Source organism: Hylobates moloch, unplaced genomic scaffold (genome assembly GCF_009828535.3).
Source record: "Hylobates moloch isolate HMO894 unplaced genomic scaffold, HMol_V3 SCAFFOLD_19, whole genome shotgun sequence".
In the NCBI taxonomy this organism is placed as follows: Eukaryota; Metazoa; Chordata; class Mammalia; order Primates; family Hylobatidae; genus Hylobates; species Hylobates moloch.
In genome coordinates, this window is record NW_026652294.1 from 63416661 (window position 1) to 63443285 (window position 26625).

At 37.5% G+C, this 26625-nt stretch overlaps 1 protein-coding gene across 5 annotated transcripts in view; it reads left to right on the forward strand.

The window, feature by feature from the left end:
• TTC39B (tetratricopeptide repeat domain 39B) overlaps positions 1-25478 on the forward strand; it is a 141609-nt gene extending 116131 nt beyond the window's left edge. For all 5 annotated transcript variants that reach the window (XM_032138262.2, XM_058431720.1, XM_032138263.2 and 2 more), the window contains 11 exons: positions 1060-1125; positions 1651-1759; positions 2518-2585; positions 2677-2736; positions 4167-4328; positions 5250-5341; positions 6857-6983; positions 9855-9963; positions 14444-14561; positions 17390-17506; positions 20417-25478. In XM_032138262.2, coding sequence (XP_031994153.1) covers positions 1060-1125; positions 1651-1759; positions 2518-2585; positions 2677-2736; positions 4167-4328; positions 5250-5341; positions 6857-6983; positions 9855-9963; positions 14444-14561; positions 17390-17506; positions 20417-20507 — 1119 coding nt within the window. In that variant the 3' untranslated portion in view covers positions 20508-25478. The remainder of the gene's footprint in view (positions 1-1059; positions 1126-1650; positions 1760-2517; positions 2586-2676; positions 2737-4166; positions 4329-5249; positions 5342-6856; positions 6984-9854; positions 9964-14443; positions 14562-17389; positions 17507-20416) is intronic.
• Positions 25479-26625: the final 1147 nt, after the last annotated feature.

The window sequence follows — 26625 nt, forward strand, 5'->3', positions numbered from 1 at the left end:
ATTTCCACAGCAGAAATATTGTTGCAATGACAACGAAGGCTCTGGAATTGAAAATGTTTGAGGGACCAGTGTAACTTGAGGAACGATTTTTGATGATCCCTGAGGAAATGAAGTCTGAGTAGTAATCCGTCAAATTCCAATATGTGATTAAGAGATTTTTAAATTTTATTGATGGTTCACTGGAATTCGTGAGAAAATAAAGTGATCAAGAGAAGTATACACATGAGTGTATGTGCCACTATGGCCACTTTGCTCATGAGCCTGTGGGTGATAAATGGGAAAGAGGCTGACTGGTACCCACAGAATGGACCGTCCTATCCAATTGGTTGTTAAAATCCTCTTCTGCCAAGGTCATCCTTTGGTGTGTATCCACATGGGACACAAATATCTTTACATTTTCTGCCCATTCAGAAAGATCTGTCCACATACTTCTTCCCCAGACCTCTTTGTCACCACTTTTCCAATCATGATCCTTCCAAGCCCCTACCCATCCAACGAAACCATTGTCTACATTCCCTGAATCAGCGTATAATTGCACATCTGGCCATTTCTCCTTTCAATCATAGTGCATAACCAGGTGCACTGCCCAGGGTTCTGCCTACTGGAAGGATATTCCCTCACCACTGTCCTTCAGGAATATCCCAGAGAGAAGTGGTAGTGCTGCAGCTGTCCACTTCTGGGTGGTGTCTACACATCACACAGACTATGACTGATTTTTGCTTCTGGGAAAGGAAACTAAGAAACCTTGCCTGGATGTGGGCGCTTTGAGGGGTTGCCTTCTTGTCACTTCATCACACCACATCAAAGGTCCCAGTATTCTATAGCGAACCCTGGAAAGACCAGGCTTAAAAAAAACTTTTTAAAGGTTCATTGTCTTAGCTAAATGAAATTAATTCGTAAGTGATTGTTACAATATGTGGTCACAGAAATATCTGATGGTTAAAACTTGTTCCCAATTTCTCATGTTATTGAAGCATTAAAACTGTAAGTTGTTAGTTTAGATTTGTTTGCAGTTAGAAACACTAAGACATAAGTACACTGTATATTTTTTTCTTACAGATGCTGTCCCTTTTACCAGCAAGGATTATCAGACTACTAGAATTTATTGGATTTTCTGGAAATAGGGTACAAATTTAATTTTATCTTAATTTTGACAGGGAAGATAAAACATTTATTAAATATGAGGGCAATGCAACATGTCTGCATAACTAGCTTGATAATTATTGGCAATTTGTTTGTGGGACAGAAAATAAGCCTTTGATTCTTGATCATGTTTTTCAGGACTTAGACATAGTTTTTCTGATGAAAGTTAAAAATGTTCACCCTTGTTGTCCAAATTCTTGGATGAAAAATTATGTGTTGCTAATATTGCTTCTTGCTAGATCTTATTACTCTCACGTGGTTTCCTATGCTTTCTTAATAGTTGACCAAAGATGGGAGGGGTGGGGGAAGAGAGGGTTGAAAAACTACCCTCTCTTGGGTATGGTGTTCACTCTTGGGGTGATGGGTACACTAAAAGCCCAGACTTCACCACAGCATAATATATGAAATCTGTACTTGTAACCCCCCAATATGTAAAAATGTTTACAAAGTTTCTGAATATGATTTTCCAGTAATGTTCTCTTTCTAAAATGCATTAAATTCCCATAGGAGTTGGGCCTCCTGCAGTTACGCGAAGGTGCTTCAGGAAGGAGCATGAGGTCTGCACTGTGCTGTTTAACCATCTTAGCTTTTCATACTTACATCTCCCTAATACTTGGTAAGATCTGGATTAGATTGTTTCATTGAACATTGATTATCTGGCCAGACCTGGTGGGTTACACCTGTAATCCCAGCTACTCGGGAGGCTGAGGTGGGAGGATCGGTTGAACCCAGGAGTTTGAGGCTGCAGTGAGCTATGATCGCGTCACTGCACTGGATCCAGCCTGGGCAACAGAGCGAGATCCTGTCTCTAAATTAAAAAACAAAACAAAACAAAACAAAAAGTTGATTGTTTTTAATCTGAGTAAGTAAAAATTTAGAAAGATCAGCAAGAGCTAGTAGTTCATATCTGTTTACTTTTTTTTTGAATAAAGGTAGAAAATAGTGTCCTTTGTCATAGTGACATTTAGCAGAGGGAGTAGGGTAGTTTCTTTCATTAAATAATTTTCATCTGTTCTCAGCTAAAATTTCTATATTAAGGTGATCTATTTTATCATACATTAGATTTCTTTTCTTTGCAGAAAATGAAATTTTGGGCTAAATAAGTTAATATTGCTATTAAAACCAGAAATTCCAATTAGGAATCTGAGACAGCCACCTGCATTCTTAAGAATTAGTGTGTCCTAGAGCTTTCTTAAACTAAAGTTATAGGTGAGACTGGTCTTTATTTTATTCCCCAGATATAAAAATGATGAAATAATAGTTTTCATCTTTTCCATGAGTAGGTCTTTACTATATGTTAATGAAATGTGGAGAGCTGGTTATAAATATCCCCATGTCTTATGAAGACTGAGGCTTTTCCTGTTAAATTTCTAGGTACAGGAGAAGTGAATGTTGCGGAAGCAGAGCGTCTCCTGGCACCCTTCCTCCAGCAGTTTCCAAATGTACGCTCAGTATTTCAAAGTGTATGTTTCAACCGTAATTAATCAGCCAGTGTTGACTGTTGAATGGTGTGTTTTCTTCCTTGCTCTGCAGGGCTCACTCGTGTTGTTTTATCATGCCCGAATAGAGTTGCTGAAAGGGAATCTTGAAGAGGTAATTTATTCGGGAGTTATTTGGGGGAGTTGTCTGTATGGTGGTAGAGCTGCAACCTACGCATTCAACCAAAGTAAACTTAGCTATGTGGACTAGACAAAAATAAAGAAAAAAACAATATAAGTAAAAAGCCAAAACTTTTAACTTGTATATACATTCTATTATATAAAATCTATGCAGTGGATTACTGAATATAGTCTACATTTATACACAGAGTACATTAAGCACTTTAGGATAATGTGTACCATATGACAAGCTCAGAGATTTTCAAGAAACTGTGACTCTTACCAATTTCTGCCTTACACACTGACTTTGGAATCTAGCCCCTGCATGACATGCACGTCTACTACGTGTGGGCTCCTTATCAAAGGAAATTATTCACCAATTCCCTCAAAAAATGAAGCGTCGGGGTCAGAAGTAGAAAAGTAAGGAGCCATTTATGTATATACATTCACAAACCATTTTTTCCACACAAATGGGATCAAACATGTATTTTTCTGTGATTTTTTTTTTTCTATATTTACAATATGTCTTGGATCTCTTTCCAGGTCAGTATACCTAAATGTCTCCTGTTCTTTTTGATGGCTGGGTTTCATTTCATGGGTTGGATATACTATACCTATTAAAGTGGTCCATAGACATTTGGCCACTACAAACTGTTGTGAACATCATTGTATGTATATTTCTGTACACAGGTATATTTATAGAAGACAGATTATGATTAGTAGAATTCCTGGGCCAAAAGGTGGTTGCATTTTTATAAATCCAGCCAAATTGCCCTCCTCACTTAAGATTGATCCAATGTAAACTCCAGTAAACATATAAAAATATTTTTTTCCAATGTTCTTTGCCAGCTCAGGACATTATGTGATGGCTAAAAATGAGAATCTAAGTTTTAAGTTTATATTGCCTAGTTTACAAATTTCTCCACATGTATATCTGTCATTTATATATATATTTTTCTGATTGGGTATTTACATCTTTGCCAGTTTCCTGTTTAGTTTTCTTTTTCTTACAGAATTTTATTAAACTGATGAATGATAAAAGAGTTAACCTTTTGCCAGTTATGTAGATAGTGACATCTTCTTCCTGTCTGTTGCCTGTAACTTTGCCTACAGTGTTTTGTCCTATGGAAGTTCTAACTTTATTGTCAGTCTTTTCTTAAATGATTTCTGCATTTGATATCTTCCTTGGAATGGAACCTCCTCACTCCCACGTTACAAAGTGTCAAGGCCCTCTCACAAAATTAAAGAAAGAGGCAGAACTTAACTGTATCATTGCCTGTAAGGAAAAGAACATATCATCATATTGAGAGGTTAATGAGTGAGAATTTTGTCCTTTTTGTACTAAGTGTTTTATGTATTTTTCCATTAGGTTATTATCTCCTTGTCTAATATCTGGATGATCAACTTTATGTACTTGATTTACAGGCACAAGAAGTATTTCGAAAATGCGTTTCAGTTCAAGAAGAATGGAAACAGTTTCACCATCTCTGCTACTGGGAGCTAATGTGGATTAATGTTTTCCAACAAAACTGGATGCAGGCATATTACTATTCAGATCTGCTTTGCAAAGAGAGTAAATGGTCCAAGGTAAAGTGCAATACTTTCATTAATGTCATCTGTTTGATAATACATGGCCAGGATGATTTTCATTTAGGACTGTTTGCTCAGTAGTATAATACCACAGTGTTTTCTCAACTTAGAGATCCACGAAAGGAGGAAATGTGCCTTAAGTACCCACTATTTATAGGTACTGTCCTCAGCATTACATGCTTTAAAAGCCATCTACAGTTCTTTTCAGGGCCAAACGCAATGGCTCATGCCTGTGGGAGGCTAAGGCAGGAAGATGAATTGAGGCCAGGAGTTTGATACTAGCCAGGGCAACATGGCGTGATTTTAGCTCTGCAAAAAGTAAAAACATGAGCCAGGCATGGTGGTACATGTCTATAGTCCCTTCTACTTGGGAGGCTGAGGCAGGAGGATAGCTTGAGTCCAAGAGTTTGAGGCTACAGTGAGCTATGATCACACCACTGCACTCCAGCCTGGTGACAGAGTGAGACCCTGTCTCAAACAACAACAAAGAGTTATTTTAAACATGAGGTTTTATCTCTGAAAATGAGTTGTACTTATAAAGTTATGAAATCTTAATCATCTTGATAATTTTGTGTAGACTTCCCAGTGCCCTAATGCCCAGGCTTTTCATGGTAATGAAAATTAATTCTGATCCACTTATGAGAAGTTGGGGGGCAATGAGATAATTTTTTCTTGTTCATTCTGTCCACTTTCTCACCTATGAATGCTGTAGTTGTATAATAGGAAAACGGTTTAAATTATTGATAATTGAAAAGAGTTGTTCTCATTTTGAACAGGGAATATAAGATTTCATTTCCTCTGATTTCTTTAATGCCTCTAATTTTATATCTGGAAGACTTGTAGGTCATTCCTGATTTGAAAGGTAGAAATGTCATGTACCTAGGGATGTTCTGTAATAAGCTCCTTCTTTTTCTCAAGGCAACTTATGTGTTCTTGAAAGCGGCAGTTTTGACTATGCTTCCAGAGGAGGATGTAGTAGCCACTAATGAGAATGTGGTAACTTTATTCAGGTATGTGAGACACTATTTCTATAACAAAGGCCCTGAGGGTATAAAGGGGCAAAATCTCATCTCTGCTAAAAATACAAAACATTAGCTGGGCATGTGCCTGTAGTCCCAGCTACTTGGGAAGCTTAGGTGGGAGGATTGCGTGAGCCTGGAAGGTGGAGGTTGCAAGTGAGCTGAAATAACGCCATTGCACTGCAGCCTGGGCAACAGACAGAGTGAGACTCTGTCTCCAAAAAAAAAATGACCATGTGTGTTAACTGTAGCATCAACATCAACATGATAAATGTCACCTTTTACTGTAAAGTTCATTTCCTTATTTTACAGAAACAACAATTAATGGAAGGGGATATTAAGATACATTAAAATCTTTTAAATCTCCTTCTCTTTCTTCCACTGCAGATTAAGTTTTCTCCCTATCAAAACAATTTATGTGAAAGATGTGATCATTTTTATTTTCAAGAGAAAGCTTTGAGGTCTTGCTCTGTCATAGCTTCTAGGTTGTTGGGATAATGAGAGTTCTAACAGTGAATGGTCTCTTTATAAAGGTGCTGTTACCTTTAAACTACAAGGGTTCCTGTCTGAGACATGCTTCTGACCCCTTCTTCTGACCCCCACCTCACATTTCCACTGCCTTTTCCACTGACGGTAATGAATAAAAATGATGAGACAGTCTAGTTTAAAATCCATAGCTCCATATTTTGCCCGGAATTAACCTAACACAAGCTTGACTCATATTGGAGGCATATTATTTCATGTTATTTTTTCTTTCAGTGATGTAATTGTGTATTTCCTTGAATTCTTTCTCAGCGACTTGTTTGATGCATTCATAAAATTACGCATAAGAAAGCGCTCCCAGGAACATGTAGTCTCCCCATCCTACTGTCATTTTTACATGCTTATGAATTTCATAATTGGAATTCTGTAGAATTTTAAAAGGAAGTTTGTAAACATGGTACATATCCTAAGCTGATTATTTCCCAAACAACCTGTGCTTGGGAAACATTTTCTTAAAGTATACGTTAATTGATGGCTATCTTTTGAGCCATATTATTTTATAGATCTGTGTAATACTTGCAAATAGGAATAGGCGATATACCAGTGTACCCTCTTCTCTCTCCCTGAATATCCACAACATAAGTAAATACTTTGGACTCTTTCCGGCTAACTCGTAGAAATCGCCAGTTGTATACCAAGATTTCCTGGACTGTGTTTGATAGATTTAAGACATTAGCTAAGTTGACTGGAAAGAAATATGTGTCAGTCAGTGGTTCTCAATCTTGAGTGTGCCTCAGAATCACCTGGAGGGCTTATCAAAGTCTAGATTGCTTGGCCCCAGCCCTGGAGTTGCTGATTCAGTAGGTCTAGAGTAGGGCCTAAAAATTGGCATTTCAAATAGGTTGCCAGGTGATGCTGCTGCTGCTGCTGGTGGTCTGTGAAGTTCACTGTGGAATCCACAGGTACAAATAATGTATGTGTTGCCATGACCTTTCTCTGGGGCTGGGCTGGGGCTCTTCACAGACAGGTGGACAGCTTGAAGCAGAGAATTGCCGGGAAATCTCTCCCTACTGAGAAGTTTGCTGTGAGGAAGGCTCGGCGTTACTCTGCCTCCTTACCTGCACCTGTGAAGCTCATCTTACCTGCCCTGGTATCTGCTTTTATTTTATTTACTTTTCATGTACTAGAAATAAATTATCTACTCACAGCAGCAGGGAGCATATCTGAATTTGGTTATGAAGTTTAGCTCATTTAAAAACCATTGTAAGTTTTGTTGTAAGTTGAACATTTCTAAATAAATAATTAATAAAAACTGTAGCTAATGGTTTTTGACTAGTTAGTATGCTCCAGGCATTACAATAAAGGCTACTAAAAACCTATCATTTAATTCTTATAACTTTTTGAGTATAGTTAACTCTTAGCCCCATTTTTTAGATGAAGAAATTTAGACAGAAAGAAGTTGATTCCATTGAAGTTGAGTTGCATTCTAATACAAGCTACATTATGTAATTTTACCTTTTCTAATAGCCACATTAAAAAAGTAAGAGGAAATAGAAATGAGTTTCAAGAATATATTTTGTTTAACCCAGTATATGCAAAATTTTGTTATTTCAACTTGTAATTAATAGAAGCTTATCCATGAGATATATACATTCTTTCATATTGAACCAAGTCTTAGAAATTTAGTGTGTCTTTTACACTTAGAGGACATCTTAGTTTGGGCTAGCTGTATTTCCAGTGCTCAAGAGCCAGAACTGGCTGCTGGCTGTTGTATTCTAGCTCCAGCTCACATTCTTAAACTTTATGCCATTTAGGCAAGGCTTCTATGAAAAACACAATTTCAACTTAAATTTTCTTAATGAAGTCTTCTTCAAAAAATACTGAATATATCAAGTTACTATGACTCTTCTGGTGCTTTAGTTTTTATATAGATAGTCAGCACAGGAAAGCTGTTCAATGTAGCCAGTGTCTGCAGTCCTCCACTCTGGAGTTTCCTGAGTTTTTTTTTTTTTTTTTTTTTAAATTCAGAGTTTATTTCATCATTCCTCTTTGACAGTTATTTAGATTTTCCAGTTTTTACAATTACACACTACAATGAATATCCTCTTTTTGTACATGTGCATATAATTCTCTGTGAAGGATTTTTTTTAAATGGAATTCCTGGTTCAAGGGAATATATACATTTAATATTTTGGTAGATATTGTTAAATTCCCCTCAAAAAAAGCTCTACCAATTTAAATAAGTACTGACAGTATTTTACCATTTTAATTTGCATTTCCCTGTGGATGTGGTGGAGCATCTTTTCTTGTGTTTCTTCATTTTTATTTTTTCTTTTGTGAATTGTTCTTCATATTCTTCCCTAATTTTTCATTGGGTAGATTGTTTTCTTAGTGACTTATGGGAGCCCTTTATACATTCTATGAGAAAGTGCAATGCAGCCCCTCCCTGACAGGGGTCAGACAGGAGTTAGCCTGCGCCTAGCACCTAGGTCCAGGTGTTTCCTACCTAACACAAACTCAGAGAACTTCAGCATCAGGGAGGGCCATTCGGTGACTCTGATGGAGCGAGACAAAAATATGACCACTCTGTAATCGTGTCTGAGCACAAATAAAAACAAGAACACTGTGTAAATCACACAAATAACCAAACATCTCCCTCTCCCAGCTCACGTGAGAGCCTTCTGTTGCTTAACCAATTAGAGCCTTAGCTCCATGCCTGATTCATTTTTATTAAGTGATTTGCACTGGGAACGTTTTTCTGTCTCACAGAACTCTACTGAAAATTTTCTAGACTATCATCTTTTTTGCCTTAGTACTTAGATACCAGTGTGTACGTAACTGTATCCTGCTTAGACTGTTAAGAACCACAGGGAAGGTTAACTCCCTGCACTTCTTTCTCCAGGTCTGTGGATGTAGAATGTGTAGGAAATTGGCTTGAAATGTTAGTACTGGGATTTTTTTTTTTTTTTTGTACCTAGGAATTTTACCAAAAGCCTGTTTTTCATAAAGTCTCAGATATGAGCTTGCTTCCTTCTGATAAAAAGATTTTATCAATAAAAGGAATTTTTAAAAGATCATCATCAATTTAAAAAATATTCTGTTATTGAATTGAACTCTCACTCTATTAGCAGCAAGCAATAAATTGTTACATGTAAAATTGAAGGTAGAGTGTCATGATCTTAGTTTTCGGTGCCATAAGGTAAAGATACCTTTGCTGCCATTCTACTTGAGTGTGTCATCCTCATTTCCACTACTTCCTGCTAAGAGGCTTTTCAAGCTATATTTTTTATCATATCTTAAAATTTATTTCCAAGAAGATACTAATTACCCTGCTTACTTCATACCCTTCAAAATATGAACTGCACTATCAGGAACATTAGAAAAATATTTTCAAGCAAAAGCACATTTGCTTTTGATCCAAAAAAATTCTCATCTGGTAGCCCATTAAATATAATCTGTAATGAGAAGTCATTAGTTTACATTTTAGGAGCTGTCATTCAGCCATATGGCTTTTAAATGAATACGTTTTCTGCATATTGGATTGCATTACTGGACCGTCACATGTTTCTAATGGTATAAAAGATCCTAAGCCCAGTAAAATATTCCAGTGTTTATATCCAGTGATTTTCTTGGAAACATTTTATGTAAACAACTGGCAGACATTTAAAAATATTTTTCTTTACTTAAAAGTAACAACAAAAGTTTACATTAAACAGAATTATTCATAGTATCGGTTTAAAATATTTATTTCTGTATCTGTACTCTATTACCTTCCAAAAGAATTAAATGCTTGTAAATATTTAATAAATATTTGTTATATGAGTGAGTTTAAATTTTTGGTAAAAATATATATACTGAATTGCTTCACAGTATAAAAGGCAAAAACAAAGGAAAATGATCTGTAAATATTATCTTGAGGTTCCTAGAAACCAAGGCAAAACACATGAACATTGTTTGGGGATCATAAAGGACATTGAATAACCTCATATAACTGCAAATGGTTTTCATTTTTCCTCATTAGGAAATGATGTATGTCTGGAATGGTTTTTCGATAGTGAGCAAAAGAAAAGACATTTCTGAAAATCTGTTGGTAACTGTTGAAAAAGCTGAGGCAGCTTTACAAAGTCAAAGTAAGTATACACACTAAGCACCGAGGAGCCTTGGTCTCTGCTCCATGACCGCTCTCCTGTCTTTTCCCTGTGCACATCTGCCTACATTAACTTGTGTACATCACAAGGACAAAGAGCTTGAGCTGCAGGGGTCTGGGTGATTGCAGTCAAGATGCAGGGAGGAATGATACACACTGCAACTGCATGAACCTTGGAAACAGCTTGCTAAGGGAAAAAGGCCAGGCCAGCCATAAAAGACCACATATTATATGATTCCCTTTACACGATACTCAGAATAGGGAAATCTATAAGGACAGACAGCAGATGAGTGGTTGCCTAGGGATGGAGTATGGAAGTTAGGAGTTATGATAGCTTTTTGGGAAGGGAGGTGATGACAGTGTTCTACAGTTGACTGTGGTGATGGCTGTACAACTCTGTGAATATGCTAAAAACCATTGAATGGTATACTCTCAGTGGGTGAATTGTATGCTATGTGAACTATATCTTAAAACTGTGACAAAAAAGATGAAGGGAGGAAGCCCACCACTGGAATTTTAGAGCAGCACAAGGAAACGTACATTTCCCTCTGGGTTGAGTTTGCTGCAACTCTTTCTATGCCTCCTTATTGCTGTCTAACCATTAGCGTGTTTCTGCAGACACAGGGAATAGTTTTCAAGGTGAAATGTTATCACAATTTATTCTACCCATTACATTTGTTTGTGCTAGAGGCCACATTTCAGTTTACTGGAAGCAGCTGATGTGGTAAAAGGAGAATCAGAATCAGGCAGTCTGGGCTTATAGTCCCAGCTCTTCAGCCATCAGACTCTGGGTAACACCTCTGTTTTCTTGTGAACTGGGAGCAGCGTTGGACCAGATGATATCCAAAATTGTTTCCTTGCCCTGACATTTTTTGATTCTGTATTTTTAAGAGGCGTAAACCATGCCGTAAGTGATAGCCTTTGTTGTATTTCTTTTCAATGCCAAGTCACTTAGGTATTACCCCAAGAGAAATGGTCTTCTGTAATATTCTAACCATGTAAGTAAAATGAAAACTTCTGTGATGATAAACATAGTAAAGGGCATAGAAATTCAGGAATGGTGGGGAAAAATTTTAACAGTTAACTCATTTTTCTTAACTGGAAAAAGATGGGCACTCCAGGAGCCCAGCCTACTGTCTATTTGAGCAAGCTCTTCACCACCCCCAGCCCCCCGTTTGTTGGGGGCAAAATTCGAGGGGAAATATATTTTATCAGACTATGCTAGTAAAATGCAGTGGAAATTTAGAAAACCAAGTCACTCTCCTCCGCCCATTCCTTTTTCTCTTAATGACATGCTGAGATGATAGGCTTTAGAGATATTTAAGCAGGGCAGAGGGGAGCTGAGACAGACAGACAGACATGCCATACTTACCCACAGTTTTGGCTTTGTGTGTCCTCTCTCTGGGTGAAATAATTTTTATTTTCGGAAGATCACCTTTGCCAGATATTTCATGTGAAACTTATGATGACCTCTTCTAGGATTTGTTTTATGCAAGAAGATTATCTCCTGCTCTCCTTCCTACCTTGAACTGTTAGGACAGTTTAGTAATTAAGCTCTTATCCTTCGGAGCAGGGAAGAAAAAGGCCATAATTGGAAAATGGAGAGAAGTTGGAAAATGAAGAGAAGTTGGAAAATGGGGAGAAGTTGTAAACCTGAGGTTACATCATCTTCCACCCCATCCCCCACCCCCATTATTGGAAACTGGATGTGTATTGGCTTCTCCTAGCTTTGCAAGTTTGTCTAAAGTAAAAGATGGTAGAGGATACAACTGATCTTCTACTCTGCAATACTCTGGTCATAGTTATTAAATGCTGGCCATTGATACAAAAGATAGAACTTTGAAGCCAGAACAGAATTTGGTGACATCCCTGGAGTCAGCATTTGGTATTAATTCCAATAGTGTTTCATTTGAAATCTAACTAAATTCAACATGTAACCAGAAGTTCCACTTTGACTAATTTGCTTAATGAAATTATATAGCAAACATTATGAGAGTTATGTAAAAGGGAAAGTGATACTGACTTTATGACTTTTTACTTTGTAAATCTATTTTCAGATTTTTCTCTTGGGGGCATTTCAGCTAGCTTCTAAAAATTTCAGCATAGATACTTTTTGTAGTTTGGGCTTCAAACTTCCCTATTTCTCAGCCTATCCACCGTAAAAGTTCAGCAGATCTTTTGTCATAAAATTGTACTCTAGTAGCTTTATCACGTAATTTTCTTTGAATGTTAAATGGAAACATATTACATGTGTGTTGTGTGTTGAAATGTTCATCTATGAACACATTCATAAGGTTTAAAATCATGACAAAGCATTTATACTTCAAGGGAAAATAATCATCTGCTAGATAATGGTCTATAGTCGGAGGAAATAATGATTTTGCCATCTAAGGTTTTTGGAGGAATATAGTATTTTTGAACCCACTTGCCATATGCCTAACTCAAGTTCGTCATAGAAGTTACATGTGGCTTTACTGGTATTTTAACTTCCCATGATGTTATGTCTGTTCCTCAACAAAGTCATCATTCATAGAGCACCAGAATGTTGTCATAACACAGGCTGTTGATACAATGCTGCAGGAAACTCAGTAGAATGCACAAAAATGATACTACAAGCTAGCATCCAATATGGACCCTTTGGTTTTGGTTCTAGGTCCTAAAAGATATTACTTCTTGAATGTCTCTTTTAACATCCATGATTAAAAGCAATGGATAGAATTTTATTTTGGTAGAAAAATGATTCTAAATAAATAATGGAAAAGGTAATGTGTTATTGATACCTGTGGTTTTCTGGGTGAATGACCTATCAGAGCTTGAAAGAGGTGAATATTCAGTTTTCAGCACCTGGAAGTAACCCCTTTCTGGTTGGTTAAGTAGCATCGTTAATTTCCATAGAGAAGTGGTTTACCATCTAAACTGCCAGCACGTGTTAATGATGATTTCTGAGGTTTGTGCTGAAAGCAGGAGGATTTCAATAGGAGGGACTCCCAGGGCCTCGTGTGTTCCCTTTACTACTGTCCTCTCTACTGTCACAGACTGAAATGTGTAAATTGTCATTCTGTCTTGGAATAATGTTGTACTTGCCTGTAACTTGCAAAAAAATTTCAAAAGTGTAAATGTGGAATGGCTACCTTTGTCAGATAGATGTCACACGTAATATGGTTCCTTCTGTTTAACACACATTTGCCTTGGGCTGTAGAAGGCAGAGAGCATTTTCAAAAGGGAAAAAGTGGTGAAAAAATCCTTGACATTTTCCTCAAGCAGTTGGAAGTTTGTGGAGATTTTAGGTGCCTTTCATGTACTTCAGAACCGTTTTGTTTAATCTTATGGCATAGTTTCCCCCAAAAAGAACACAACCTGGGAGAATTGATGAGTTGTAAACATAATGATCTGGAGAGGGTATTCTACTTCCTGAATTTTTAATGGGGATAAGGCCATCTGCTTCTCCATATGGAAGTGTTATCCTCTCCTGTATTGAAGCCAACACAGAAGCCAAACAACAGGAGGAGGCAGCCTTCTTGTTCCTCGTGGCTTTACCTTTTATGGAATTAATAAAGCTCTTTATTTAGAGCTCAGATTTCCGGTTGTTGTATCTAAGGTCACAAAGCTCAGAGTGTGACCACCTGAAGAATATTTTAAAGTGAATAGAGTGAACTCTTTAATAAAATGATGTTCTTATATAGTAAATTCAGCATTGTAGGAATGTATGTGTATATCAGATGGGGTCTTGCTCTTTCACCCAGGCTGCAGTGCGGTGGTGCCATCATAGCTCACTGCAGCCTCCAACTGCTGGGCTCAAATGATCTTCCTGCCTCTATCTCTGAGTAACTAGGACTACAGGCACGAGCCATCATGCCCAGTAATTAAAAAAAAATTTTTTTGTAGAGACGGGGTCTCATTGTATTGCCCAGGCTGGTCCTGAACTCCTGGGCTCAAGTGAGCCTCCCACCTTGATCTCCCAAAGCATTGGGATTACAGATGTGAGCCACTGTGCCCAGCTCTTTTCATTTAAAATAATTTCATTGTATTTTATTTAGTGAGGCATAACAAATGCTAAAAAAATTTTCCTTATTTGTAAATGATCCCTCTGAAACTTTGTTCTTTCTCTTAATTAAGATTTTAAGCCTGGGCGCAGTGGCTCACGCCTGTAATCCCAGCACTTTGGGAGGCCGAGGTGGGCGGATCACGGGGTCAGGAGATCGAGACCATCCTGGCTAACACGGTGAAACCCCATCTCTACTAAAAATACAAAAAATTAGCCGGGCGTGGTGGCGGGCGCCTGTAGTCCCAGCTACTCAGGAGGCTGAGGCAGGAGAATGGCGTGAACCCGGGAGGCGGAGCTTGCAGTGAGTCGAGATCGCGCCACTGCACTCCAGCCTGGGCGACAGAGAGAGACTCCATCTCAAAAAAAAAAAAAAAAAAGATCTAAAAAGTATTTTTCTTTGTATGTTTTTTGTTTTAAGATTTTAACAGCTTCTCTGTGGATGATGAGTGCTTAGTGAAGTTACTTAAAGGATGTTGCCTCAAGAACTTACAGCGGCCCTTGCAAGCTGAACTATGTTATAATCATGTTGTGGAAAGGTAAGACCAAACAATAAAACCAACCCGGGCGCAGTGGCTCACGCTTGTAATCCCAGGACTTTGGGAGGCCGAGGCGGGCGGATCACGAGGTCAGGAGATCGAGACCACGGTGAAACTCCGTCTCTACTAAAAATACAAAAAAAAAAATTAGCTGGGCGTGGTGGCGGGCGCCTGTAGTCCCAGCTACTCGGAGAGGCTGAGGCAGGAGAATGGTGTGAACCCGGGAGGTGGAGCTTGCAGTGAGCCGAGATTGCGCCACTGCACTCCAGCCTGGGTGACAGAGCGAGACTCTGTCTCAAAAAATAAAAATAAAAATAAAAAAAATAAAACCAACCCAAGTGCAAATTGTGGTTTCTGGGGAGTTTTTGTGAGAAAGTGATGCAAAATGCTTTTATCTCTTACTGCTATACTCTTACTTGGTGTTACCAGAAAGAAAATCCAGTAGTGTGTTGTTGTTGTTGTTCCTCATGAACAAAATTATGGTCTAGGTGGAACATGACTTTATGTATTTCTACGTGGTGTTTAAAGATGACTTACAAAAACTGTATTTATAGCTCAACTAACAGGTGTCTAGCCAAACTCTGGCAGCATCATACTGAACCTCTGCTACTCATTAATTTTTTTATTTTTTACATATTTCTTTAGTTTTTCTTTTCTTTTTTTTAAGAGATCGGGGACTTTCCTTGTTGCCCAGACTGGAGTGCAAGTAGTACAATCATGGCTCACTGCAGCCTGGAACTCCTGGGCTTAAGAGATACTCCCAGCTTAGCCTCTTGAGTAGCTGGGACTACAAGTGTGCACTACTATGCCTGGCTTCTGATACTAATTTAATTCATGCATTTGTTTGTCCATTCATTTATTCCACGGATATTTGAGCACCCACTATGTGCCAGAGACTGTGCTGGATTCTAGGGATTCAGAGCTGAGTAAACAGACTTGCCATCACCATGATAATAATTTGGCAGGAAAGAGAGGCATGTGATGAGCACTCTGTTTCTCTTTTGGCAAAGGGCAGTTCTTCTGTATATAACTGAGTTTTGTTCTGGTTTTATTCCCCCTCAGTAGCATTGATGATGATGTCCTGCTCCATTACTAACCATAGAGGTGAATCAGGGTTCTGATGCCTGGCCCTTTTCTCTGTATCACAAATGCAGTATTTACAGGGGCCAGATACGTAACCTTACTTAATCAGGCCGGCTGAGTGGTGGCAGGAATAGGATTGGTAGGCTCTGTAGGTCAGGGTGTTTTCTCTGAAGGGTGTAGCCACACTCCTCAGCTCTATTTGATTATTGCTCTGCACAGTGTGGGCCCAATAGCAATAATCCCTACCATTTTTCATGAAAAGCCTGGAATCTGGATTTTATGTAAAATCACCTGATTTTAAAATATTGGCTCAAATTTTTTGAAAATATTCTGCAAGCCAAAACAATCACAGCCATAGACTGCTGGTGGACATCTTGTGCACTGTGTCATGTGCCCTTCCATCCATGGCCACCTGATCCCCTTCTTCCTGACAGTATTGATGGAGGACTGGTGCCCCTATAAGAATAAAGAGAAAATACCTACTTCCCAAATGTACCGTCTTTAGTAATATTATGTAATTAGTAAACATGTTAAAGAAATATGTATTGAATTCTATTTTATTAGCGTTTCTATAAGGATTAAAAGGATGACCTGTTGTGCTGTTTTTTTGTATGTGAATCTCATAATGAATTGTTTGCTCATGTGCTTTATAATTGTGGATTGTGAACTCACCTTCATTGGAGTTTTATCTTGAGATTCCTGTGAGGCTATATTGAAGAAGAGTTGCTCTACAGTGATTTTGCATTTTATTTCTGTCAGGTACCCTGAAGGTTTTTTCTGCCCAGGGCCTCTTTCATGTTAATTTCATTGCTTACTTCTTGGATCATTTAGACAATGTAAATTTGAATTGCACATTCAATGTGGGCAGGCCTATTGGTTATTAATTTCCTAAGGAATTCTTTTTTCTTCTCATTGAAAGTGCTGGCCAAGGAGTCTTCCTCCTTTGCCAGTGAGTGGGTTTGTTCTAATCTGTCTTTCTCTTAAGGAGTAGTCCTGTAAGGATCCCAGCTTTAAATAGAGGTCTCAGTTTCAGCTCCCTGCTTTCTGTGGGCCCAAGGCCTCATCTCCTGCATGGATATTAGGATACAAAGCCCTTGACTCAGGTGGAGGCAGACCACAGGGCTCATTCAGCATCATCCCACATAGCAGAGTCTCACTTTTTCAATTCTAGCTGTTTTTGGCACTTGAGGGTTTCTTCTTATGTTCTGGTGAGCTAAGCTATGCATTTGAAATGGTGTTAGTTATATTTTTTTTCAGTGCTTTTACATGTTTTATAACCAGAGAGTTCTCATAATAGTGCTGAAAACAGATGTGTTGACCATTTCTTTATTGGCCTTTTAAAGCATTAGAAGACTTTAAAATACAAAAGCAGTTGAACCTTAGTTTAAAAATAATACAACTTTCTTATTTCTAAAGGGAGTCATTTTCTGAACACATTTGTGTTCAGAAAGATGATCTTGCCATTTCTAGGGTTAATCTTTAAAGATCTGTATGCGCTGATTTACCTAAGAGACAGCGATCAACCATCAGTGCTGGGTTTACATTAAGGAATAAAAGATTAGTATATGAAAAGAACATTATTTATTGCCATAGTTTAATGAGTTCCATAACTATACAATGGCCGCCTTTCTGTGATAATAGACTTAGTGCTACACATGTTTTCTGAAGAATGGGAATAATATATATTTAGAAAAATGTGTTTCTTGTTCTGTTAAGATTTACTTGCTTTTCCTCTGCTTTTTCAGTGAAAAGCTACTGAAGTATGACCACTACCTAGTGCCGTTCACTCTGTTTGAATTGGCATCTTTGTATAAAAGCCAGGGGGAAATTGACAAGGCCATAAAGTTCCTAGAAACTGCAAGGTAAGTGTTGAAGTCAGCTTTTCCTTGATTGTTATGGAGTCAGAAATGTCAATACTGCTCTAACAACAGCAGTAACATTATATACTTAAAAATTAACAATGTCAAATTAGTAATAATGCTACTTTTGCTAACTTCTGGTTGATTTATGCTTATGGCTTTTGCTGTAATTGTGCTGTTTCCAACCGTCTTACTGCCTCACCCTGTGACTATTCACAGATATGATTATGGGCATCTATTTGAAAGATTTCTAACTTATTTTATTCTATATCAGGGGTTGGCCAGCTTTTTGTGTAAATGGCTAGATAGTAAATATTTTTAGCTTTATAGCATAAAGTCTCCATTGCAACTACTCCATTGTATCATACTCCATATGTACCATTACATAGAAGGTAATATGTAAATAGATGGGTATGTTTAGATTTGGGTCCTAGTTTGCCAACCTTCAGTGTATTCAACCATACCTATTATTTCCTTGAAGAGCCATTGATCTTGTGAAGCTTGCAGATCTTACCCAGACTCTCTGTTTTTTCTGTTTATTGTGGTAGTTTCAAAGTATTTTTATCATTCTGGTAGACAATAGCTTTTAGACCTGTGGTCATGGATCACTTAGGTAAGGCAAAAACTCTGTGGCCTGTTTGCCTTGAACACTTCCTGCAGTAGAGAAAGAATGCTAGACTAGCTCTAAGTAATAAAGAGTGATTTGTCCATTTATTCAAATTCAGCAATTATTCACTGAGCACCTATTATGTGTCAGACACTAGTAAAGGCTTTAGAGAGACAACTATAAACTAAGCAGGCAATGTTTCTGCTCTGTTAGCCAGAGGGAGATATTAAATAGACAAGAAAAATATCAGTGGTATATGTTTGCTGAGATTTATAATATGATACATGGTGCCTGGGTGTTACTTCAGGATAGATTGATTCTGAAATATGTCCTTGAGGAAATGATATTGTAGCTGAGATTTGCATAATTAAAGCCAATCTTGAGATCAGTCATCAGGAATCAACCAACTAGGTAGGGAGCATTCCTGACAGAAGTCACAGTTAGTGAACGTCTGCGTTGAGGAGGTTGAGTCACTGGGTCAATGATGATGCTTTTTGCTATGCTGGGGAATACTTAGAAGAGTATATTTGGGGAGAGAACGAAACATACTTCTGTTCAGACCATGATTCTTTAACATGGCTATTAGGTACTCATATTAGGTAGATGGCAAGTTGGTGTTCATACTTAGCATGAAGTTCAGTGGTAAGGTCAGGGCTGAATGTAGAGATTGCAGTCAACAGCACAGGGATAGTGATATTTAAAGCAGTGGCATGTGATGAAGTCATTTTGTGAATGTTATATAGCTAGAGAAAGAGGTCTAGCACAATGTCTGGGATATGCCATCTTCTTAGACATTAAATGATAAGATTAAGAAGATTAAGAGAGTTAGGAAGACATCTAGGAAAGCCAACCAAATAGTGTTTCAAAAAGAAGAGCATGGTCAGTTATGAGGGCAGCAACTAAGAGGTCAAACAAGGTAAGACCAGAAAAGTGGCTGCTGAATTTGGCAGCATGAGTATCATTGGTGACCTTGACAAATGAGGTGACAAACAAAGTGGAGTCAGCTACTTTAGGCAATTCTTTTAGGATGTTTGCTGTGAATAGAACATCGTAATGGGACAAAACTTTACGGGCATGGTAGAGCCGAGAAGGGCTTCCTTAAAATATTTATATATAGGCGATATGAGAGCAAATTGCTTTTAAAGTTAATTTGTTGGGAGTATGACCAATATTTCATGTGTTAGATATAGATATCTTCAAATCCAGCTATTGGAATATTATGGATTATAAATACTGCTGTTCCAGATATTCATTATTTGAATATACAATGTATAATAAGGAAACTTTATAATGATGAAAATAAAAGACTAGTAACTCACTGCTAAAAAGCAATGAAAAGCCTCCACTAACTCAAGGCAATACTGACGATTCAAACATAAAGATACTTCCCAGTAATTCCAAGACTATTATCTGCACTTTCCCTTTATGTATTAGGAGCTTTGCAAAGTTGCCCACATTGGTGGCATTTAGGAAAATACTCAATTCTATCCGTTGGTAAACTCTAGTAAGATACTGATTTTAGTTTATGAATAATACATTTTATTAACCCTCATCAAGATTACCAGTGAGTAGCCCTTATACCTGTTCAAAATGAAGGGCTATAGAAATAAGTGCCACTGTAAAGAAAGCAGTTATAGCTCACCCATGGGCCAAGACAGTATGTGAAGTATTCCATTTTTCTGATTCTTAACAATTCTGGTAAAGGGAGGTCAACATAAATGCTCTTAGGCAGGTTTTAAATAATCTCTGGATTTCTATGGCCGCCTTTAAAGATGTTGGCCTAATTATTATGTAATTATTGGCCAAACCATTGATATTTACATGTGAGAATTGGAATAAGTAATTTTGATGTCATTAAGTAATTCTGCTGCCCTTGTTGCAGTTGTTTCATTTGAGTTTCTTGAGTGATCGATCATGTGATCATGCTAACCATGTTTATATGTACCTATCTTAAAATTTTCCAATTTAAAAAAGGAAGTCTAATTATTTAGGACTAGTTCACAAAATTTGTACAGCCCTTCTCACAACTTCTTGCTGTGCTTGTGAATGATTTGGTAATTAAACAGAACCTTGCTACTCAAAGTATGACCTTTAGATGACCACCAGGAAGCTTCTAGAAACGCAGATTATTGCAGTTCCCCCCAAAACCCCCCAACAGAACCAGAATCTGCATTTTACTAAGATCTACTGTTATGTATATTAGAGTTTGAAAGTAAATAAATAGATGAGAGAGAGGAATGGGAGGGTGGTGGTACCTGGTATATAAGGAAATTTTGACTGTACAATTTTATTGTTACTGTCTTCAGGAACAACTACAAAGATTACTCCTTGGAGTCCAGACTACACTTCAGAATTCAGGCGGCTCTTCACCTCTGGAGAAAACCTTCCTCAGATTGATCAGAACTTGAAGGATGGAATTTTCCCTCAATTAGCATTGGCATCTGCTATAGATTCAACCTTATATTAAAGTGGAAAAGTGATCTTGTGAATAAGAGACAAAAAACCAGTTTTTTTTGTCAATATTTTCTATCATCTGAGAGATTTACTGTTGGTCTACATAATTTTTTTTCCTATGGAATGGCATTCTATATTATCTAGAAAATTCTTATATTTTGCCTCCCCCAAAAGAATTTCATATTATTTGAATTAGGGGGTGAAGAAGTCTTTTGAAAGACTTGCAGATGCAATAGTCTAATTAGATTATTTATTTTTTTAATGTGGAAATTAATATTGTTTAGCAAATAGCTTACAAGTTGAGCCAATTTTGGATTTGTTGGGTAGTTAAACTTCAGAGATATTTTGTTGCCTAGTATTTAAATTTCAGAAGATAAATAAATACCATTTCATTTAAAATAGCTTAACAGTGACCTTCAGAAGACTTCTGAAAAAGTCTGAGAACATGAACACGGATGGGATATAATGTACTTCATGGGTTGAAGAGACCTGTCTCTATAAAGGATGATACAGTATTCAGTTATTGGTTTTTTACTCTTCATTTGATTAAAGGTGGTGACATTTTGGAGAGACTGATTTTGAATGTACTTAAGTCTATTATAATAACAAAATTCAAAAACCCCTGTGTGTCTAAAGGGAAGGAAGTGTCATGTTTTAGGAATTTTTCTTAACCTTAGCAATGAGAGCCTAAAATACATACATGGATTATTTTTCTTCTAGGAAGTAAATTTCCTGCTGCTTTAAATGATATGTAAAATATCAATAATTTTTACACTTAAGTTGTTGGTAAGACCTAGTTTTCTAATCTCTCTAGCACTGTGATGTCTCCTTATAAATCATCTGGACCTTGCCTAGTCCTTTAGTTGGGAAACAGAATCAGGGCATAGAGCAGAAGAGAGCTTGACACCCCATATGGTCCTGGTTCTGCTACCCATTAGCAATTACTGAGGGGAGCTTTAGGGAGTCCACTGTGCCCTGTGTGTCACCATATTTTCTTCTGTGAAATCTAGATTAAAGAACAGATGACTTTCAAGGTCTTTTTCAGTTCTAGAACTGTGAGTCTATGTATTAGGTATTTATTTTCAACAAAGGATTTTAAAATGTTGAATGCAGACCATTCCCACTTGGAGTGTTTTATTTTTCAATCATCATCATTCCCCCCAACTCCCCACATGTATGTGTTGTGGCATCCAGAGTGAGAAAAGACTATGAGTCGATGAGTCTGGGCCTTATTTCTGTTTCCATTTTGAAGAATAAGTTGTCACAGATGCCTCTGCAGTTTAACAGAAGGAGCTGCATACTGGGAGTCAGGAGTTCATCTCTGTGGGTTAATAGTTCCATGACATGGAGTAAGTAGCTCAGCTTTTCAGGGGTTCAGTTGCCCCAGTGTGGATAGCGGTGTAGTATTTGGTACTTGTGAGGGCTCAGTTAGATAAAACATATGATAGCTTTTTGTAAACCGTAAAAGGCTATACAAAAGTATGAATTATTATAATAATTATGGTTTTTTATGTCTGGATTACAGTATCAACACAAAAGTATTGGCTGATACTGCGGTCTGTGTTGTAAAATGAAAGAAATATAGAAATTCAAGTACCTTTCTGTATATTCATGTGTTTGATATTGACAGTAGGCTACCCAGGTTATATGAACCTGCTCCTGCCTTTCCCTGCCACATGGACCTGTACCAAGCAGTGTGTGGCGTGTTTTCTTCAAGGTACTGATTCTTGACCAACACTGAGGATGTCTATCCAATGAAAGGTGATTACTAGAACTCAAGTCAGATTACCACCCCTTCAGATACTATGGCGGTAGATATCAGTGTGTTATTAATAATACAACTTTAGGTACAGACAAAATAGAAAATAAAATTAAGTGTCATTATAATTAGTAGTAGAAAATACATTAAAAGTTATTTGTGTATAGCTTTGGAAAAAAGTTTATAAAGTCCTTAGAAGAGCTTTGGTAACATTATTTTTGAAAGCATACACCCACATTGTGACTGTGGGTATACTGAGCATATATTCTTACATTGTTATTGTGAGAAGCTGCAAGTCAGGCTGCAAGTCAGTAAAAAATTCTCTTTTGGGTATAAAATGAAACAATTTTAAGCTTAGAGTGGCCATTTTTATTTTAACTCTGCATTACTAAACACATATAAAAGAAATTCATCTCCATATAAAAATTTTTTTATTTATATTTTGTTTTATTTTTGTTTCCTATTCTTTATGTAGTTACCTGATACTATGGACAGTATATCCAGTGGATCTTTTAGTACTGTAATATCAAAGTGCTACAAATATTTATGTTTCCTGCTATGTTCAAGATATTGTAGTGGCATCAACTTCTTGGGCATCAGCTAATATTGCATTTTGGAGTCATTAGGGTGTTCTGTGAAGAATGAATACTGAAGTGACAGTTTTATCTAGTTTTTTGAGGGGCATTTATGATGGGGTTGGGTTGCCATTGTGTCTAACAGTGCAATTCGTGTAGTTCCTGGCATAATTGCCTTTTTTTTCTTAATGAAGAGGCAGGGTTTTGATTGGTGCTGTATAAATTTAAGTAACGTTGTGCTTCGTAGGAATGGTGACAAGGAAGGCATGATTTCCCCTTAACAATGAATGAAAGGTGAACTGCATCAGCTCTTATCTGGACATATATGTTAATGTTTTCTATGCTCCTTGATACAAGAAGTTTCCAAGTTATATAGGAAAATTAAGTCCATTGATCCTGTCTTTATCCTCAGAAGGCAGAAATGAGACAAGTGGATAAAAGCTGTAGGAAGCTGAATTCCAGATTAGTCAGTGCCAAGGAAGATTTTTCATTATCGGAACACCCAACAGTCTAAAATCAATAACCAGTTCTTCTGCAAAGGGGTGAGTTTAAGCAGGGCTAATGTGACTGCCATTTCTGCCTGTCCTACAAGCTTAGACTAGTTGAACTTTGAGGTCACTCTATCATTCTTTTATTAGGGCTTCAAATCAGCAGGGAGTGTGTAAAGAAAAAATGCTCCCCCCCACCCTTTCAAATAAAAGTGAATGTTTTCTCTTTCAAAGCTACTATTAGAGGTGGTTGTGATAGACACTAACAATCCCCAGTGTTAATACTTTCCACTCCTTTTATTTTATTGTATTGTATTTTTTTTTTTTTTTATTGAGACAGAGTCTCACTCTGTTGCCCAGGCTGGAATGCAGTGGTGCAATCTCGGCTCACTGCAAGCTCCTCCTCCTGGGTTCACACCATTCTCCTGCCTCAGCCTCCCAAGTAGCTGGGACTACAGCGCCCGCCACCACACCCGGCCAATTTTTTGTATTTTTAGTAGAGACAGGGTTTCACCGTGTTAGCCAGGATGGTCTCGATCTCCTGAACTCGTGATCCACTCCTTTTTAAAGTGAGCCTAGTCTGTTGATCTTCATAAATAGGAGGGTTTTCCTCCAGCTTGGACATTAAAAATAATTTTTAAAAAGGTCTTTGTGGCCAACTGGAAAATCTTCTGAAATTATCTAATGCTTCATTCATTTCCCTTCCTGTATTTCTGTTTTTTTTTTTGTATTTATACTCTTCATATTTAGAGATCTTAAATTCAAATACATTTAGTTAAAATGAGTTAACGAAGACTCCCGTCATGTTTTAATACCCTAAGATTTTGTGATTCCTTGGGCCTGGAATGGATCTTAGAAAATTACTTTGTCCTCATGAGCCTGTAAACCGTGTTGTTTCCCCTCAGTCTTGCTCTGTCCAGTACAGCAGGCCCTCACCACACATGGCTGCGGAACACCCGGAATGGCTTACAGCACATGTGGGAATGGTGCTGAATGCTGAGGAAGCATTCGCTCATATGTGCTGCACTTCTTAAAGGCCTCCCAATAGCTGCTTTCCGGAGTTCTGGCTTTTACTTGCTGTCTACTATCATCACCTGATTTGTGCTTCACATACATATCTGTGAGGTTTGCTTTTTCTATTTAAGTGCCCTTAAACTTTCATTTCATCATGTTTATCTGCAGATGATCAGTGTCATTGGCATATTTGAACATTATTCTGCCCTCCCTCTGCCAAACTCCTTATGTAGTGGATTAAGAAATTTTATTTTTGAGATGATGATTTTAATTTGATTTTACAGACATTCTTTACTTATTTATAAAGTTCATTTGTTAGAGTTATAGAAGAGTGATTCACATCTTTGAGAAGGTAGATTTCATGATTAATATATATATTTTTTGAGCAGAGTTTTGTTCTTGTTGCCCAGGCTGGAGTGCAATTGCACGATCTAGGCTCACTGCAACCTCCGCCTCCTGGATTCAAGCAATTCTCCTGCCTCATCCTCCCAAGTAGCTGGGATTACAGGCATGTGCCACCACGCCCAGCTAATTTTGTATTTTTAGTAGAGATGGGGTTTCTCCATGTTGGTCAGTCTGGTCTCGAACTCCCAACTTCAGGTGATCTGCCCGCCTCGGCCTCCCAAAGTGCTGGGATTACAGGCGTGAGCCACCATGCCTGGCCCAATATTTTCTAAGATAAAATTATTCTGAGAAATCTAGTGGAACCTTTTCAATTGCTTTGTTATTAACGTTTAAACATTGACTCTCTCAACTAGGCCAGTATTACTGTTTAAAGGTTTTTAGAGGCTGGCCATGGTGGCTCACGCCTGTAATCCCAACACTTTGGGAAGCCGAAGTGGGAGGATCACTTGGGACTAGGGGTTTGAGGCCAGCCTGGGCAATATAGTGAGACTCTGTCTTTACAAAAAAAAAAAAAAAAATTAGCTGTGCATGGTGGAGTGCACTTGTAGTCCTAGCTACTGGGGAGACTTAGGTGGGATAATTGCTGGAGCCCAGGAGTTTGAGGCTACAGTTAGCTAAGATCATGTGGCTGCACTCTACCCCAGGTGACAGAGTGAGACCTTGTCTCAAAAAAAAAAAAAATCCTAGGTTTATATATATATAAAAATTTATATATATTTATATATATAAAATAAAGGTTTGTAGACACATGTTACCCATTTAGAGAATAATTTATTTTTGAATGTGTATGATAGCTAAGTGATATGCATATATATAATTAAGACATTTTTAATCTCTTTAGATATTTCTTCATAAGATACATGTATCTATAGATAGCTATATACAAACAACTTACAAATAATAAATAGACATTGTTTTATACAGTTCTTTCCAAAGAAATGCAAGATTTTTCTCCAAATCCTTCCTTCCGGAGTCTAGTTATTTACATATTTTTGTCTTTAAGTGTTAGATTGCTTGTTTCTGCTGCCTATTGTTGGTAGTTTTGTCTTTTATACATTTGCTGTTAGATTTAGTTACTTTGAAATGTTGAAATTGAAATGTAATGAAAAGGACACATCAGAATTTATCATCAGGGAAGATCTCTTTTATGTTGAGCAGTTGCTATCTGATCTTGACAGACTCTCCTCTTAGAGGACTGTTGAAGTCCATTCTAGTCATTTTATAACTTCATAACTGCAGAAAGAAATGATGCAAGGACTGTTTAGTGGACTGAGATGGCTGAGCAGGTTCTTGGCCTGAATTATCCAGAGGAGATAGGTGGATCTAGCTTCAGAGGAAGTCTACGCCCCATTCCCTTCTGCTTACAATGTACCCATGACATGTGTTTAGCACAGTAATACTGTAATAGGACATTGCATGGAAAAATCAAAGCAGCTGGCTCACTGTATTTAACTAAAAAGAATGCCTACAGATTGGATATTTAATAGGGAAAATCAAGGCACTTTAATAACAAACTTCATTATGTAAAACTTGTTGAATATTAACATACAATACACCTTGTATATTAATGCCATAGTTTTTAGAAACACTCATTTAAACAACAAGTTTGAGGGATGCTGGCATATCCCAGTGACACCTTCAGTTTTATTGCTGCTTAGTATTTTCTAGTAAATTAGTTTTAATTATTGGTAGTCTGTTGGGCACCATTTGGGTAAGAAATAAATTGGTCTCAGTGTAGCAGACTTATAGCCAAAAACTTTGAATAAAAAATGAGTACAATAAAGAGTATTATTTCATTTTTAAAGGAATTGTATTATTTT